Source organism: Eptesicus fuscus, chromosome 14 (assembly GCF_027574615.1).
Source record: "Eptesicus fuscus isolate TK198812 chromosome 14, DD_ASM_mEF_20220401, whole genome shotgun sequence".
Classification (NCBI taxonomy): Eukaryota; Metazoa; Chordata; class Mammalia; order Chiroptera; family Vespertilionidae; genus Eptesicus; species Eptesicus fuscus.
In genome coordinates this window covers 62933087-62950277 of record NC_072486.1, presented here as the reverse complement: position 1 = coordinate 62950277, position 17191 = coordinate 62933087, and the positions used below count along the sequence as shown (strand labels likewise).

Sequence of the window (17191 nt, the reverse complement as noted above, 5' to 3'; positions counted from 1 at the left end):
AACTAGGACAGTGGTCGGTAAACTGCGGCTCGCGAGCCACATGTGCTCTTTGGCCCCTTGAGTGTGGCTCTTCCACAAAATATCACGTACAGTGCGATTGAAACTTCGTGGCCCATGCGCAGAAGTCGGTTTTCGGCTCTCAAAAGAAATTTCAATCGTTGTACTGTTGATATTTGGCTCTGTTGACTAATGAGTTTGCCGACCACTGAACTAGGATATGCATTCCACATGCTATTTTTCAGTGGCTGGAGAGTTGCATTAAGCCTTCCATAGGTTTTCTTCAGTCCCAGACACAACTTTCTGTCATAAAAGCCAAATTCCTTAAACAGAAAAGTCAACTGGCTGTTGCAAGGATCTAGGATTGGACCAGGCTTCAAAAGTTTTGTTTACCCAGAAAATGAGAAGACTGGCTGGGGTACTGTGCTGACCTCTAGAATTTGATAATCTCACTCCAAACACTGTTTCACCTTCAAGTTTTCCACTCCCCTTCCAATAATGCCTTTTTAGAGAGTAAACTCCGAGTCCCATTGATGTTAAGCTGGAAAGTTTCACTGATTTCAGATACTAGATGCAGCTCTGCAGTCAAGATCATTAGCTCAGAGCCCAATTAATGTAACACACTGTATGATCCCATTTTTATAAAACTCAAGAAAATGCAAACTAATCTACAATGACAGAAAGCGGACCAGTGGCTACTTGGGCATGTGGGAGAAGAGGCATGAGGAAACTTTTGGGAGTGAATAGGTTCCCTATCATTGATTGCTAATGATTTCATGGGTGTATCCTCTGTCAAAGCTTATCAATTGTACACCTTTAATATGTGCAGCTTTCTGTATGTCAATTATACTTCCCTACAGGCGTTCTTTTGCTTGCTTTGTTTTTTTTTTAAAGACCAAATACTCAGCAGGTTAGGAAACAATCAATGTACTTGGGTTGCCATTGTGGAAAGAATATACCACATTTCTGATTAATATGCTGAGTGACCCATTCTCTTTTCCACTGAGGCTGTACGAAAAGATAAAATTTACCATGAAGAGTTTCAGGGTGAACTAGAATAGAAGATGCAGGATGAGCCACTCTCCTGAAATATGAGGGCACAGGGCACTGAAGACAGAGGCCTGCCTTTTAAACTCCATACCCAGACTATCAGATAACAACTAAGACTGTTTACTTAAGTGGTCTAGCTGTACCATTTCAGAACTATGAGGCAGAGAAAGGAAGTGAAAACAAACACTAATTAAATTTTAAAAATTTATTTTTCTTTTCTTTTCTGTTGCTGATTTGTTCTTGAGATGGCTACACCACCAGACAGAACAGTGCCCTCATATGTAATGCCTGTGTGGGGCTTCAACTCCTTTACATTAAGATCTGCTTTGGGCTTCCTGCTCCTAACTCATCCCCATGAAGTCAAATAAGTTCCACATTTTTTAGTAAAATACAGTTTAGCCCTGTAAACATTTTTTTCCATATTCCCACCCTCTTTTGTTTTCTCTTGTCTATGGGTGAAATATTAACTAAAAAACAAATAAACAAAAAACCCTAAAACTTAGAATATACACTTATAACCCACTCACCCCAATTTTGGCTCTTTTCTTCATGGCTGATGATAACCCAATGTGGATTGGAAGTAGAGTTAGTGAGTTGGGATATACATGAATTTGGCCCTGGCAGGTCCTAGAATCACTGATGTGACCATGATATAAAACAGAAAAGGCTCCTTGCTTACTCCTCCCTGTCCTAACAACTCTATAAAGGTGGTAAGCAATGGTTGGGGAGGATGGAAAAAATTTCTACTCACTTTCATTAAAAGAGAAGGGGAAATGAGAAAGAAGGGATGGGAGAGAGAAAAAGAGGACAAAACAATAGAAAACCTTCAGAGATGATCCTGACCCTTTTCTTCCAATTGCAGCTATATAATTCACTTGAATTCCCATTTTTCCCAAGGAACTGTTTTTGTTTCACAGAAAGTTTGTACCTTTATTTTTCTGTATATGCACATGCGTGATAGCATGTGTGTAGGTACATGTATGCATGTGTGCGTGTCATATGTTACCAGGAGGATGTTTCAGTTCTGGTTTCAGTTTAGTTTTCCTTTTTATTTCCTTAAAAATTATTTTTCCTTTTAGAAACAAGTTCACCAGGAAACCAGCTCCCCTCCCACCTCGCCGGACAGGCTGCAGCCATCTTTTTAGAAACGGTGCTGATTTTCCCTCACATCCCCAAACAGGAACTCCTCAGGATGGCCTCAGAGGGCTGGAGTCTCTCCCTGTCTGGTGGGACGCCCTGGTGGCGGTAAAGGCCCCTCTGCCACAATGGAGGTTTCTGATTGTGGGACACAGTCTGGTTTTTATTTTCTTCTTGTCTTCTAATTAAAAAAGACATTCCTACAAAAGAGAGAAGATAGTCAATACTTATGGTCCAGGAGATAGTGAGCATTTTATAAAGTCAAGGCAGAAGTTTCTATATTTGCTCAGGTACCTCATTCTGGCCTGTCATAAGAACTCAGTAAAAAAAAAAAAGGAAGTTGAAGGGGCGGGGCAGGGTGGGGGGTGAGGAGGAGAAGGTAAAGGTGAGCCAGTAGGTCCAGGATGCCAACTCCAAACCAACCAGAAATCTCCACTTCAGTCTATTAAATATTGGGGTTTCATGTAAGATTAATTAATTATTTAAATTTATTTATTTTACTGATTTCAGAGAGAGGAAGGGAGAGGGATAGAAACATCAATGATGAAAGAGAATCATTAATTGGCTGCCACCTGCACACCTGCTACTGAGGATCGAGCCTGCAACCCAGGCATATGCCCTGACTGGGAATCGAACTGTGACCTCCTGCTACTGAGGATCGAGCCTGCAACCCAGGCATATGCCCTGACTGGGAATCGAACTGTGACCCCCTGGTTCATGGGTTGATGCCAGGCTAAGATTTTATTTTAATGGAAGGCTTTGCCTGCTAAAATAAGTTTAAAAAAACAATGATTTGGATTCCCTAGAAAGGATACTACTGTAAAAGTATTAAGTAGAGTGGTTAAAAGTAAGGACTCTGACACCCAAATGTCTATATTTGAATTGTGGCCTTATCAATTACTGACTTGACATCTTGCAACTTCAATTTTCTCATTTGTAAAATGGGAATAATAATAGTAACTAACCCAGGGAACTGCTGCGAGAATTATCTTAGTTAATACATATAGCCCTAGCCGGTTTGGCTGAGTGGATAGAGCGTTGGCCCTTAGATTGAAGGGTTCTGGGTTCGATTCTAGTCAAGGACACATATCTTGGTTGCAGGCTTGATCTCTGGGTCCTGGTTGATGTGCATACAGGAAGCAACCAACCGATGTGCTTCTCTCACATTGATGTTTCTCTCTCTCTGTCCCCCCTCCACCCCCCTTCTACTCTAAGAATTCAATGGAAAAAATATCTTGGGTGAGGATTAACAACAACGAAACAGAACAAAAAACAATACATATAAAGCACTTAGAATAGTACCTGATACATAGGAAGGGCTCCATGAATGTTAGCTATGAACATTCACAGCTGTACAAGCAATGCGTATCAATGTTAGCTTTTACAGATACTGCAAAACCTAAGAATCACAAATGATATCACTATTCCTTAAAGAACCAAAGCATAGATATGATTTTTGGTGTGGTGAGGCATTGTAGAACGGCACCTTCACCTACTAATTTATTTAATCACTAACCCCAGCGAATGCTGTACATGCATGGAGGACTGACTCCTGGAAGAATAAATTCTGCTTAAGATGTCAAAGCATGGGTTTAGAGGAGAGTTGCCTTTCTTCTCTCAGTCAAGAAACTGGCACCTATATCCCACTACCCCGTCGTTTCTTTCCTCAGCCCAGCTTCTTGATTTGATTCAGTATCAAGAGACGGGAAGCGCATAGAGAAAACTGATGATCAGGAGCAAGACAGAGATGGCAGATCTCTTGCCTCAATCAAAACCTGGTATTTCAGTATTCAAATTGTAAAAGTGATAATAACAGGCAACTTTGCTCATTAAATCTGAAAGGTCAGGTTTAGGAGTAGTACCATTTATCATGGTAAAGTTTAGGTCAGCAGTGTTTTCATCAAAGTAGCCAGGTTAAAAAATACTTATTTGTTAGCTATACACATTTACAATCCTAGAAGTGTCTGTGAGGAGAAGAAGGGAGGAACATTTTTTTGAGATATTCTGCAATAGTCACTTTCTTATGGGGGTGAAATGGCATCCAAAGTAGCTGACAATTATCTGGCTACCTTGGCCCAGGGAAATCAGGAGCCTGCATTTCCCAGCTGTCCAGAAGAGTTAAATTGTTAGGTCTTCCCTGACTCTAGCTCAGACGTCCCCAAACTACGGCCCGCGGGCCACATGCGGGTGTTTTTGCCATTTTGTTTTTTTTTTACTTCAAAATAAGATATGTGCAGTGTGCATAGGAATTTGTTCATAGTTTTTTTTAAAACTATAGTCCGGCCCTCCAACGGTCTGAGGGACAGTGAACTGGCCCCCTGTTTAAAAAGTTTGAGGACCCCTGCCTAGTATTAGTCCACAGAAGGGCAATAAAACCTATGTCCAGCCCTGACCGGTGTGACTCAGTTGGTTGGAGAGCCATCCCGTACAACAAAGGGTCGAGGGTTTGATTTCTGGTCAGGGCACACACCCAGGTTGCGAATTCAATCTCCAGTCGGGGTGTTTGCAGGAGGCAGCTGATCAATGTTTTTCTCTCACATCGATGTCTGTCTGTCTCTCCCTATCTCTCTCTCTAAAACCCATAAAAACATATCCTCAGGAGAGGATTAAAACAAACAAACAAAGAAAAAAATCACCTATGTCCACCCCAAGCACTCCTGACAGCCAGAGGAAACCTGGGAACTATATACCACTCACCTGGGTGACAGGCACAGTGCAGGAGTGTAAGCTATCGAAACAACCTGGTGAAATCTCGCAAGGCCCAGCAAACTTGTTTACATTCCTCAGCACTAGAAGAGAAAAGGCAGGTTAGTCCCTAACTGATGACAAAGATATAATACTCTGAAAAACTGCAACATTGACTCTGCTTTCAATCTTTCTGTAACTCAAGGGTAGATATTAACTATTGTATATGAGAATAATTATAAACTGTGTGGTCCTTAAAGAAGGGGCTTTGGAGAAAAAGTGCCTATGTTTGAATCTTGGCTCCAATGTGTCCTTGGGCAAGTTACCAATCTGCCTCAGTTTCTTCATCTATTATCTGCCTCATAATGTTTTGAGAATTAAATCAGTTCATAATTGTAAAGTGCTTAGGATAACAGAGCAGTGAACAAAATAGTATTCAACAACTGTAGGCTGCCTACAACAACACTTGGTTAAAGCCCTTAACATAAAAAAACCAATAAAAAAAAAAACCCCAAAGTAATAAAAAGCAAGCATATTCATTTAAGGCCAATTATCTTAATTCCACAAGCTGAGCTAACTCAAATACCCTGGTTTCCTTCCTCATTCTCTTCCAAAGGCAGATTTTGTTTACAAAGCCCAGTCCAGCAACTAAGAGTCCATCAGTCATCGATTTTCTAGTTGAACAGGCTGCTCAGGGTTTTCCTCCTGTGGGAGGAGGAAGCAGGTCCTTACACAAGCCCAATATCATCTGACCCTGTATTTTCTTTCTTTTTTGTTAATCCTCACCCAAGGATATTTTTCCCATTGATTTTTTTTTTTTTTTTTTGAGAGAGAGAGGGAGAAAGAGAGAGAGAGAGAGTAGAAGGAAGGGGGAGAAACAGAGAGAAACATCACTATGAGAGAAACACTGCAATCAGTTGCGCGCCCCCTCACTCCCCGGCCCCAACAAGGGCCGGGGATGGAGCCTGCAGATAAAGTACGTGCCCTTGACTGTAATCAAACCTGGGACCCTTCAGTCTGGGGATTGACGCTCCATCCACTGAGCCAAACAAACTGAATTTTCAAAAGGCCTCCTTTGTCCAAATGGTGGGAAAGGACGTGCTTCCTAATATGCTCACCCTTCTGGGCCCTCTTCCTGGTTTAGAAAAACTCAGAGGGGATTCAATGTGAGAAGAAAGCTCCTTCTCCTCGTAACGGTCAAAGATCAGGGAGGAAACTGCTAACAGTGATCCAAAGGAAAAGGAGAAATGAGAGCTATCCCCTCAAGTGCCCGCATCTGGATTTTTTCACCTATTTTAAGGTCTGAAACATCAGTCTACTTGATTTAGACTCCAGGACTTGATTCAACAGAATATACTACAAACTTTCTTTAGTATCAACTTTCATTACACCCTAAAAATGTAATGAAAATGAGGACGGTCGTCTAGTTTTATCATAATTTTGCCATTTGCTCTTTGTGAATTTAACATGCTTCAATAAGGGCATGGGCATAACATTTCTCAGTCTATTTCCAAATCAATATTGACTTTTAAGGAAGCAGCCAGGTGAATGAGTGCCCATATCACTCATGTTCCCAATGTCATGAAGGAGCTAGATACATAACCAAGAGAAGCCACTGTGTGGTGTGCTGTAAGGGACTAAGACAACAGGAAATAGTTAAACTTGCTGGAGACTCAAGAATCTTTTGTTATCCTGATGCCTTACATGTTTTAAATTCTATCCTTCTTTAACCAGAAATCTTGGTTTAATCTGGAAGAAAAATGATAACTCCATCCTTAGCCTCTTTAGTGACACATAAGAAAAAGTAACCAAATACAAGTCCAGGAGAACTATGGTGAGACAGGGTGAAATGAGGGACAGGCCACAGTGTCTCAACTCAGCTCAGTTTCTGCTCCCAATCCTGTCAGCAACTGCTCTGGCATTAAGAGCTTCAGCCAGCCGAAACTGGTTTGGCTCAGTGGATGGAGCGTCGGTCTGCGGACTGAGGGGTCCCGGGTTCGATTCTGGTCAAGGGCATGTACATTGGCTGCGGGCACATCCCTGGTGGGGGGTGTGCAGGAGGCGGCTGGTCGATGATTCTCTCTCATCGATGTTTCTAGCTCTCTATCCCTCTCCCTTCCTCTCTATAAAAAATCAATAAAATATATTAAAAAAAAAAAAAAAGAGCTTCAGCCAAATGTTTAACTTAAGTGTCCTTGGTGTTTAAGCTAATTAAAAAAAAAAGGGGGGGGGGAGATTTGAAAACTTCCTAAAAGCTAGAACTATTTTGTTTTTTAGCCTTAGTCCTATCTATCTATCTATCTATCCATCCATCCATCCATCCATCCATCCATCCATCCATCCATCCATTTGAAGCTGCCACTATTATTCTAGGTTCTATTTTCTGGCAGCTAGTCCCACAATCCCAATTTGTCCACCATACTTTGATAAGTACCATCTGAAAAACAGGCTTGGACTTGCTGAAATGACACTGAACCAGTTCACCTTCCCAGCTAGGATGGCAAACAAAGCAGCATGTTGAGGCAGGAGTTATAGGACTTTAAAACCAAAAGGGAGACTGAGTCATGCATGGAATAGAAGGTTCAAGGGCAACATGCATACTAAAGACAGGGAATTAGTAAGAGGAGGTGAACAATCTCAAACCCTTTCTCTTGCACCTCAACATTACCTCTTCTGTTCATTTCCCACTATTATGTCACAGCCTACTGTAAGAGGAGCTGCAAAACTTGTTTAGCAATGAGAGATCAAGTAGGCCAGGTTGGTAGTGGACCTTTTTTTCCATATCACAGGGCAAAGATCACAGATCTTCTTGCTCACAGCATTGCATTATTTGGGACCCCTTTCCTTGTCCCAAGATTTTAATTACATTAGGGAAGGTCCATAACTTTATTTCAGACTTACTCTACCTGTTATATGTTAGCCCAGATGAAGGAATATGGACTTGGTGGAGACTTATTCCAGAATGTGTGGGTGGTTGTCTTAGAGCTAGCAGGAAACATGCTTCAGCTAGTTTTGTAAATACATAATGACAATCTGGCAGATGATTTTCCATGGAGAAAGTTAACATTCACTGATCACCTACTATGTGCCAGATCTCATGATTTCCACTTGGTATCCCATAATAACCCTACTTTTGTTAAAACATATTTTTATTGATTTCAGAGAGTAAGGGAGAGGGAGAAAGAGATAGAAATATCAATGATGAGAGTGAATCATTGATCAGCTGGCTACCTTCTGCATACCCCCTCCTACTGGGGAATGAGCCCACAACCTGGGCTTGTGCCCTTGACCAGAATCGAACCCAGGACCCTTCAGTCTGCAGGCCGATGCTCTATCCACCGAGCCAAACTGGCTAGGGCTACTAACCCTATTTTAAAAGATAAATATGCTGAAGTTCAAACTAACAGCCAAAAAGAAAGAAAGAAAGAAAGAAAGAAAGAAAGAAAGAAAGAAACAACAACAAAGTAACAGCCAGCAAGTGGCAAGATTCAAACCAACATCTGTGACTCTAAGCCTCAGGTTCCCAGTTGCTCTAATCAGAGTCAATATCATCCTGCCCTTCTACTGACCAACTAGATGGAACAGAGCAAAACAAAAGTAGAGAAAAGCAACTAATTATACTTTTACCCCTGAGACAGCGTGTAGGTAGAATACTACTTCTACTGGGAGGATTCATAGTAAAAAGAAATAATTTTATAAGGTCATCCCAGTCAATACTAGTATAGGCCTCCTTAGTAGAGGGGAAGTCCCATTTTCTGGCAAACTGTGTCACGAAGGCAGGCAGTCACATGCTACTTTGCGGTCATGCATGCCACTTGATCTATGGCCAAAAGTCAGTTACTTCTGGGGCATGAAGTTAAGCCACAGGTAAACTAAAAATAGCACTCAAGGTTTGGAATTTTAACTTTAACAAAATTATTGGAGATACTCTGGGAGATGAGAAAGTAAACCATTTTGAAAAATGACACTAAGACTTCCGATCAAGCCTGGCCAGAGTGGTTCATTGACCTATGAACCAGGAGGTCATGGTTAGATTCCCTGTCAGAGCACATGCCCGGGTTGCAGGCTCAATCCCCTGTAGGGGGCATGCAGGAGGCAGCTGATCAATGATTCTCTCTCATCATTGATGTTTCTATCCCCCCACCTCCAAATTAAAAAAAAAATTTTTTTTTTTTTTTAAATAAAAGACTTCAGGTCAAGATAGCAGTGCAGGTAAATGTGGTACTATAATCCTCCCACATCCACATCAAAATTACAACTCAACTACAGATAAACCATCATTCTGAACTGCCTGAAATCTAGCCAAATGGAAGTCCTCTACCTAGGGATTTAAAGCCACATTGAGATTGGTAGGAGGGGTGAAAATTCAGAACTGGCTGGCCCCACACCTATGTATGGTGGTTTAAAATTGGGAGGGATTTTTCAGCTGCATAGGTCCTCCCTGAGGAGCAAGGAGTTCCAGTTTCACACCAGGCCTCCCAGCCCAGGGTTCCAGAACTAGGAAGACAAGTCCCATTAACTTCTGGCTATAAAAACCAGTAGGGATTGTGGCTGAGTGACACAGAGAGCTGCTGGAGTCCGAGGCAGTTCCTCTTAAAGGGCTTATGCATGGACTTAACTCTAACCCACTCTCCCTGAGCTCCAGTACAGCTTAAAAGAACGAGGGACATACACGGAGGAACTGAATTGTCTGGCATCGGGGAAAGAGCTGGTGGAGGGTGGGGTGGGAGAAATGGTGGTGGGGCAGCTTTCTGTCAGACAAAAGTACTGGCAGAGGTCATTTTTCCTTTTCTGAAACCTTCCCCCACAGAACTGGAAGGCAGGCGCCACTTCTGGGTCTCCATCAATCTGGCTCACAGTGTTCACCCTGCCCTGGTAATTCCCTGAGACCTAGCACCTATCAACTTGCAGTCTCACCCAAGCCGTTTCCAGGGGCGTTTCCATACAAATGGACTCCCTTGCCTCATGCTTCAGACTTTCCTAAAATCTTTCAAATAAGCATTTGGCCTATGTGTACTTTGCATTTCTTGCTAAGTGGCCCCAGGCCTGGCACTAGAGGCAACCGGCCTTGGTTTACAGCTTGGCCTTTCCTGGGTACCTCCAAGCCCAGCGCAAGTAGCAATCATCTGCAAATTGCTTTGCAGCTGATGCTGGTGGCCGCAGACAGGACACAGGCAGTAGCTGATCTTGCACCTCCAAGGAGGCTGCAGAGCCAGTACACCCAGTGGACAGCTTTAGACCATGATGGATTACAGTCTACCATCTCCACTAGCAACACACTCAAGGTGTGGACTCAGTGAGCACCAAAGCCTCACTGAACAAGTCCTGTTCCATAGCTCTTCTCTGTTGTTGCAGCCAGTCCTCACAGCTGATTGGCCTGGGGTCCATCCCTCCCAGTGATGCAATTAAGGCTCAATGACAACAGGACAGTGCACATAGCCCACACAGGGGTGCACCTGGAGCATCCAGCTCAGATGACTGGGAAGGCTGTGCCACTGGGCCCTACAGGACACCTACTACATAAGGCCACTCTACCAAGTCCAGAAGACATAGCAACTCTACCTAATACATAGAAACAAACATAGGGAAATAGCCAACATGTGGACAAACAAAAACAGGTCCCAAGTGAAAGAACAGGAGAAATTTCCATGAAGAACTAAGTGAAATGGAGGCAAGCAAACTGCCAGATACAGAGTTCAAAACAATGGTTATAAGGATGCCCAAGGAACTTACTGAGAACTTCAACGGCATGAAAAAAGACATAGAAACCATAAAAAATAACCAATCAGAAATGAAGGACATAGTAATTGAAATGAAGAATAATTTAACGGAATCGGCAGTAGAGTAGATGAAGCTGAGAATAAAATCAGCAATTTAGAATATAAAGAAGCAAAAAACACACAACCAGGACAGCAAAAAGAAATCCCAAAGTATGAAGATACTGTAAGGAGTCTCTAGGACAGTGATGGGCAAACTTTTGAGCTTGGTGTGTCAAACTTCGCCAAAAAACTGAGCATAACTCGGGTAGTGTGTCACTTTGAGGAAAAAACATTATTTCGCAAATGTTTCATCCTCAGGAGCAGCAAATGTTTTATCCTCAGCATGCAGCCACTGCGGCCGTGTGTCATCAGAAATGGCTACGTGTGTCAGTGCTGACATGTGTGTCATAGGTTCGCCATCACTGTTCTAGGACAACGTCAAGTGTGCCAACATTTGCATCAAGACTGGCAGGGGGGGCAGTTGGGGGTGACCAGGCCAGCGGGGTGGGGGGCAGTTGGGGATGACCAGGCCGGTGGTGGGGGATGGCAGTTAGGGGCGACCAGGCAGGTGGGGGGGCAGTTAGGGGCGACCAGGTCGGTAGGCAGAGGCGGTTGGGGGTGATCAGGCAGGGGGGGAAGTTAAGGGGGGTCAGGCAGGCAGGTGAGCAGTTAGGAGCCAGCGGTCCTGGACTGTGATAGGGATGTCCGACTGCCAGTTTAGGCCCGATCCCCATGTACGAATTTCGTGCACCGGGCCTCTAGCGCACGCGCGCGTGTGTGTGTGTGTAGATATATGGCTTTTAAAAGTACACATTAGTTCATTTAAAATAGCATCAAAGAGAATAAAATGCTTAAACTACAAAATGTTGCTGCAAGAAATTAAAGACATCAGTAAATGGAAAGACATCTTGTGCTCATGGATCGGAAGTCTTAATATTGTTAAGATGTCAATACTATCCAAACTGATCTACAGATTCAATGTAATTCCTATTTTAAAAAATCCCAATTGGCTGAAACCGGTTTGGCTCAGTGGATAGAGTGTCGGCCTGCGGACTGAAGGGTCCCAGGTTCAGTTCCGGTCAGTGGCATGTGACTTGGTTGCAGGCACATACCCAGTAGGGAGTGTGCAGGAGGCGGCTGATCGATGTTTCTCTCTCATCGATGTTTCTAGCTCTCTGTCCCTGTCCCTTCCTCTCTGTAAAAAATCAATAAAATATATATTTAAAAAAAAAATCCCAATTGACTTTTTGTGTGTGAAAACAGAAAAATGTGGAATCACAAGGGACCCAGAAGAGCCAAAAGAATCTTGAAAAAGAATAAAGTTGGAGGTCTCACACTGCCCAATTTTAAAATTTAAGCTATAGTAATCAAAATGGTATGGTACTAACATAAAGACAGACACACAGACCAATGGAATAGAATAGAGAGCCCAGAAATAAATCCCTTGCATATGATTTTCAATAAAAATGCCATTCAATACAGAAAAGGGCAGTGCTGGGAAAACTAGATGTCCATATGCAAAAACATAAAGTTGGACGCTTAACATACATCATATACAAAACTCAACATTGATCAAAGAATTAAAACTATAAAACTGTTAGAAAAAAACATAGGGGAAAAACTTCATGACATTAGATTTGATAATGATTTCTTGAATATGACACCAAAAGCACAGGCAACAAAAGTAAAAACAGATATGGAGAACTCAGAACCTTATGAACTGTTGGTGGGAATATAAAATAGCCACTATGGAAAATAGTATGGAGGTTCTTCAAAAAATTAAACAGAATTGCCATACAATCCAGAAATCCCATGTCCAGATATATATCCAAAAGAATTAAAAGCAGGGTCTTAAGATATTTGTATATTCATGTTTACAGAAGCATTACTTATAATAGACAAGAGGCTGAAACAACTCAAATATCCATCAGCAGAGAAATGAAAAAATAAAATGTGGTGTATATATAGACACACACACACACACACACACACACACACACACACGCGCGCGCGCGCGCGCGCACACACACAGAAAGTAGAATGATGGTTGCCAGGGGCAGGGTGAGCAAAGAATGGGCATAGCTTCAGATGTGCAAAATGAAAAAGTTCTAGAGTCACAATAATGTGAACATACTTACACTACTAACAGTACACTCAAAATGGTTAAAATGATCAACTCTGTGCGTATTTTATCACAATTAAAAATAAAAAAATTTAAGTGCAAGTTGGATTTATATGATACTGTTATTCCCCCCTTCATATCTTTTTTTTTTCCATATATGCATTTTTCCCTTTTTTTTTTTTTAAGTGCTTACTGGTATAAAAAAACTGTTATATAATTGTTGTCTATTGATGGGCAATTGGAATATTTCAAGTTTCTTTCACTATTATCAACACTCATTCTTGGATCTAGAAATTGTCCCACAACTGAATGAATATAAGCCACTGCTTAAAATTTAGTCAAAATTCTAGACTCTAGACACAAAAAGGAATATCCGGGCAAGGTAACACACAGTTATAACATCCAATTTAAGTTGCTGTCATTAATATTATAAAGGACCATAAAAGTCTCATAACCTTTGATTCAGTGATTTTAATGAAAATGGTCAAAAGAAGAAAAGGCTAGACTTACCATATTATCTATAACACTGAAAACAACAACAAAAACAAGATCAAATGTCTACTAAGAGAGGTACTGTAAGGAAATTAAGCAATACCTAGTATAGATATAAAATAGTGATTAGAAAGACTATGTAGCTATATAAAATCCTATCTAATAAAGCGGTAATATGCAAATTGACCATCACCCCACACACAAGATGGCCGCCCCCATGTGGACACAAGATGGCCGGCAGGGGAGGGTAGTTCTGGGCAATCAGACCAGCAGGGGAGGGTAGTTGGGAGGGACCAGGCCTGAAAGGAAGGGCAGTTGGGGGGGGACCCAGGCCTGCAGGGGAGGGCAGTTAGGGGTGACCAGGCCGGCAGGGGAGGGCAATTAGGGGCAATCGGGCTGGCAGGGGAGCAGTTAGGCGTCGATCAGGCTGGCAGGGGAGTGGTTAGGGGGTGATCAGGCGGACAGGCAGAAGTGGTTAGGGGCAATCAGGCAGGCAGGCAGGCAGGCAGGCAGGCGAGCGGTTGGGAGCCAGCAGTCCTGGATTGTGAGAGGGACATCCCTCAAGGGGTCCCAGATTGGAGAGGGTTCAGGCTGAACTGAGGGATACTGCCCCCAACCCCATGCATGGATTTCGTGCACTGGGCCTCTAGTGTTTATGTTCATAGTAAAAAAAAAACACACTTATGTACACCTAACATTTTAAGTGAGCTGTAAGCAAGTGGTTCATGGGCCTAATGCATCTCAGAGAGAATGCATCCTAGAGAGATTTTTGTTTTAAATATGGCAACATTTTTCTAATTTATTGCAATCACATCACTCTATGTTTTACAATAGAGTTTTTTTTCTTGCTTTTACAATCAATGCTTCACCTATTCAGACACCTGCATTCTTAACCCCTGAATACGAATAAGAATTGAGAACTTAAAAAGAAAAAAAACAGATCTCCTGCAGGGTAGTGTGCTGCTCAGTGCATTTTTCTTTTGAAAGATATAATGCTTTCACTTACTTAAGTTCTTATAACAGTTAATATATATACAATAAAACTGACACACACATATACTACATGGTGATATTTTCCCCAAGACTGGCTTCCCATGCCAATCTGCAATTCAAGACTACATGGACACTAAAAATACAAAGGCATATAAAAACATACTCCTGGGCAGATCTGTAACTAAGATGGTACAAGAAACAAAGATATATTTTTCTACACACCCCAGCTGCAGTTCATACTCCTTTAAAAACCCACACACCCAGCATCACTCACCTAGTGACTTGTTTGTGGAAATCTGTTAGTTGTTTGTGTGTCACTGTGACAGCTCCCACAGTTGTTTCCTTTGGCAAACCTTTCAAGGAATTCTCTAACCATCGACAAAAAGTCTGTACCAAGAAGAAGAAGAAGAGTTTTTAAAAGAGGCAGGGCTTACTCAACTGGGACTCTATAGGTAATAACAAAAACCTGAATGTTTTCCTTAGTAGCATTAGTGCCTTGGGACTTGGAAGCAAGTAAAAGAATGAACAAAAGCACTATTTTTAGGTCATCCAACCCTCTGGGGGTTGGAACCAGATACAAAGACATGCCTAGACTTCCCTTCAAAGGGGTAGCAGACATCACTTAAGAAAGAGCCTTCTTCCTTGAGAGGGAAGTCTCTTCTGGATGAGGCTATTGTTCTGTTTCTGTCATTAAACTTATACAGTATTTTAAAAATTAAATAGCTGCCATAATACTCTTGAGTATAAAAATCAAAGGCAAAGGTTCAGGTACCAGAAAGGGTAGGGACAAAAAGTATAGTAAGTAAACATGTCAAAGTATAAATGTAATATAAATTCAGAAATTTCAGGATTTTAAGGTCATCTCTCTCAGAAGTCACGTCAAAAAGGTCCTTTGTGATACCCGCCCTTCTTTGGGTTAGAAAGTTCTTTCGCTGTTCACTCTAGTTGCTATTTAGAAGAATTTATTTATACCTAAACAAGGTATCTTTAACCTTTCATATGCACAAAAACTGCTTATCCTCAGCCCCCTTGCTTCCTTCCTCTTCAAACTAAAAATCAAAATTCTAGAGACCTCCTCTGGATTCTTATTTTCAGTCGAAATGTTCTTCTTTGAGTCAGTTCTAATTATTCTTCATGTTTTTCTTAAGTAAAATGTATACTTCGGTTATAGTTTCCAGCTAATTTTTTTACATTATATGTTTTCCCATTATGTTAATTTATGATAACAGACCAGAGAAAAAGTAAATATTACACTACAAATGCTTAAAAAGTACTGCATGGCGCACTCTCCCTCCTGGGAGCATGCTGTCCCTTTCCCCTCTCCCTCTTCTTCCCCGACGTGTATTCCTTTCCTTTTCCCTCTCCTAAGCTCCAAGGGCCCTTCTTTAGCCTCCATAACTTGATTCCTGAGCCTATTTCTTCCATGACTCACTTCTACCTGTGTGACTTTCTAAATAAAACTTTCTCTTATAGTTTGAATCTTGGCTCTGAATTCTTTCTTAGCCAGAACACAAGTACCAAAGTTGCTGAACTGAGGTCTGGTCTGACTCCACCAGTTTTTAACACCTGGTGTCACTTTCATTGTTGCCAACAGTATCATCATCAATGAGGATGTGATGAGGCCCTTAGAATCTGTACCACTGAACTGGATTATATGGGAAACAAGTGCAGTAAACCCTCATGTACAGGAACTTCAAAACTACTTGCAGGAAGCTCGTAACCATACTCACACCAACAGAATCAAGACTAAAAACAAAAAAGTTTAATAATCTTCCTCGGACCCTTGTTGGCCTCTCGACCCCTGCTGGGTCCAGATGTCTGTGGTTGTTAATCAACTCTTGCCTCTCCCATTTATCCTTCACTTGACATAAAAGAAGCCTGAATTCTGTACTTTCTTAAGATGGATTTGAGACACCCCTAAAACTTCCCATCTTCTTGGTTGGCACCTTCCCCATCAATAAACCTTTCCTTACGCCAAAAAAATACTGCATAATTTTTCAAATGTTGCCCTCAGGGAAGACAACACTCTACTCAAACAAAAAAAAGCCCAAACTGGTTTGGCTCAGTGGATAGAGTGTCAACCTGCAGACTGAAGGGTCCCAGGTTCGATTCCAATCAAGGACATATGTGTGGGTTGTGGGATTGATTCACAGGAGGGGGCATGCAGGAGGCAGCAGATCAATGATTCTCTCTTATCATTGATTGAAGCCCCGGTGCATGAATTTGTGCATGGGTGAGGTCCCTTGGCCTGGCGGGCGATCGGGACCACAGGAGGTTGGCTGGTGATCAGGGCCAATCGGGGCTTGGCCGGCCGGGGGAGGGACCGACGGAGGTTGGCTGTGGGAGTGCAATGACCACCAGGGGGCAGCTCTTGCATTGAGCATCTGCCCCCTGGTGGTCAGTGCATCATCATAGCAACTGGTCGTTCAGCTGACAGGTTGTAATGGTTGCTTAGGCTTTTATATATATAAATGTTTCTATCTCTTTCTCCCTCTCCCTTCCTCTCTGAAATCAATAAAAAGTATATATATATATAAAACCACACACACACACACACACACACACACACACACACACACACAAAGCAGGGATAAGAAATTCAGGAAATCCTTAACTGACCAAGTTTTGGTATCCAAAAGAACACTCAAGAGTTAACAAAACAAAAACAGTAAGAAACTAAACTAAAAAGCAAAGACCAACAATTAGCTAGCATATAATGAGCCTTGTCATCTTCCAGTAAAACAATCTGAGAAATTAGGTTGAAAATACTGAATAAGCCCAACTGGCATGGCTCAGTGGTTGAGCACTGACCTATAAATCAGGAGGTCCTGATTCGATTCCCAGTTAGGGCACATGCCCAGGTTGTGGGTTTGATCCCCAGTGTGGGGTGTGCAGGAAGCAGCAGATCAATGATTCTCTCTCATCATTGATGTTTCTCTCTCTCCCTCTCCCTTTC

The 17191-nt window shown here is 42.1% G+C and overlaps 1 protein-coding gene across 1 annotated transcript in view; it reads right to left on the bottom strand.

The window, feature by feature from the left end:
- Positions 1–1237: 1237 nt before the first annotated feature.
- Positions 1238–17191, bottom strand: part of TNPO3 (transportin 3) — a 107026-nt gene continuing 91072 nt past the window's right edge. Inside the window, exons 21-23 of the mRNA XM_008154029.3 lie at positions 14510–14622; positions 4882–4973; positions 1238–2384 (exon numbers count right to left, since the gene is read on the bottom strand). Of these exons, the coding sequence (XP_008152251.1) occupies positions 4913–4973; positions 14510–14622 (174 nt within the window). The 3' untranslated portion in view covers positions 1238–2384; positions 4882–4912. The remainder of the gene's footprint in view (positions 2385–4881; positions 4974–14509; positions 14623–17191) is intronic.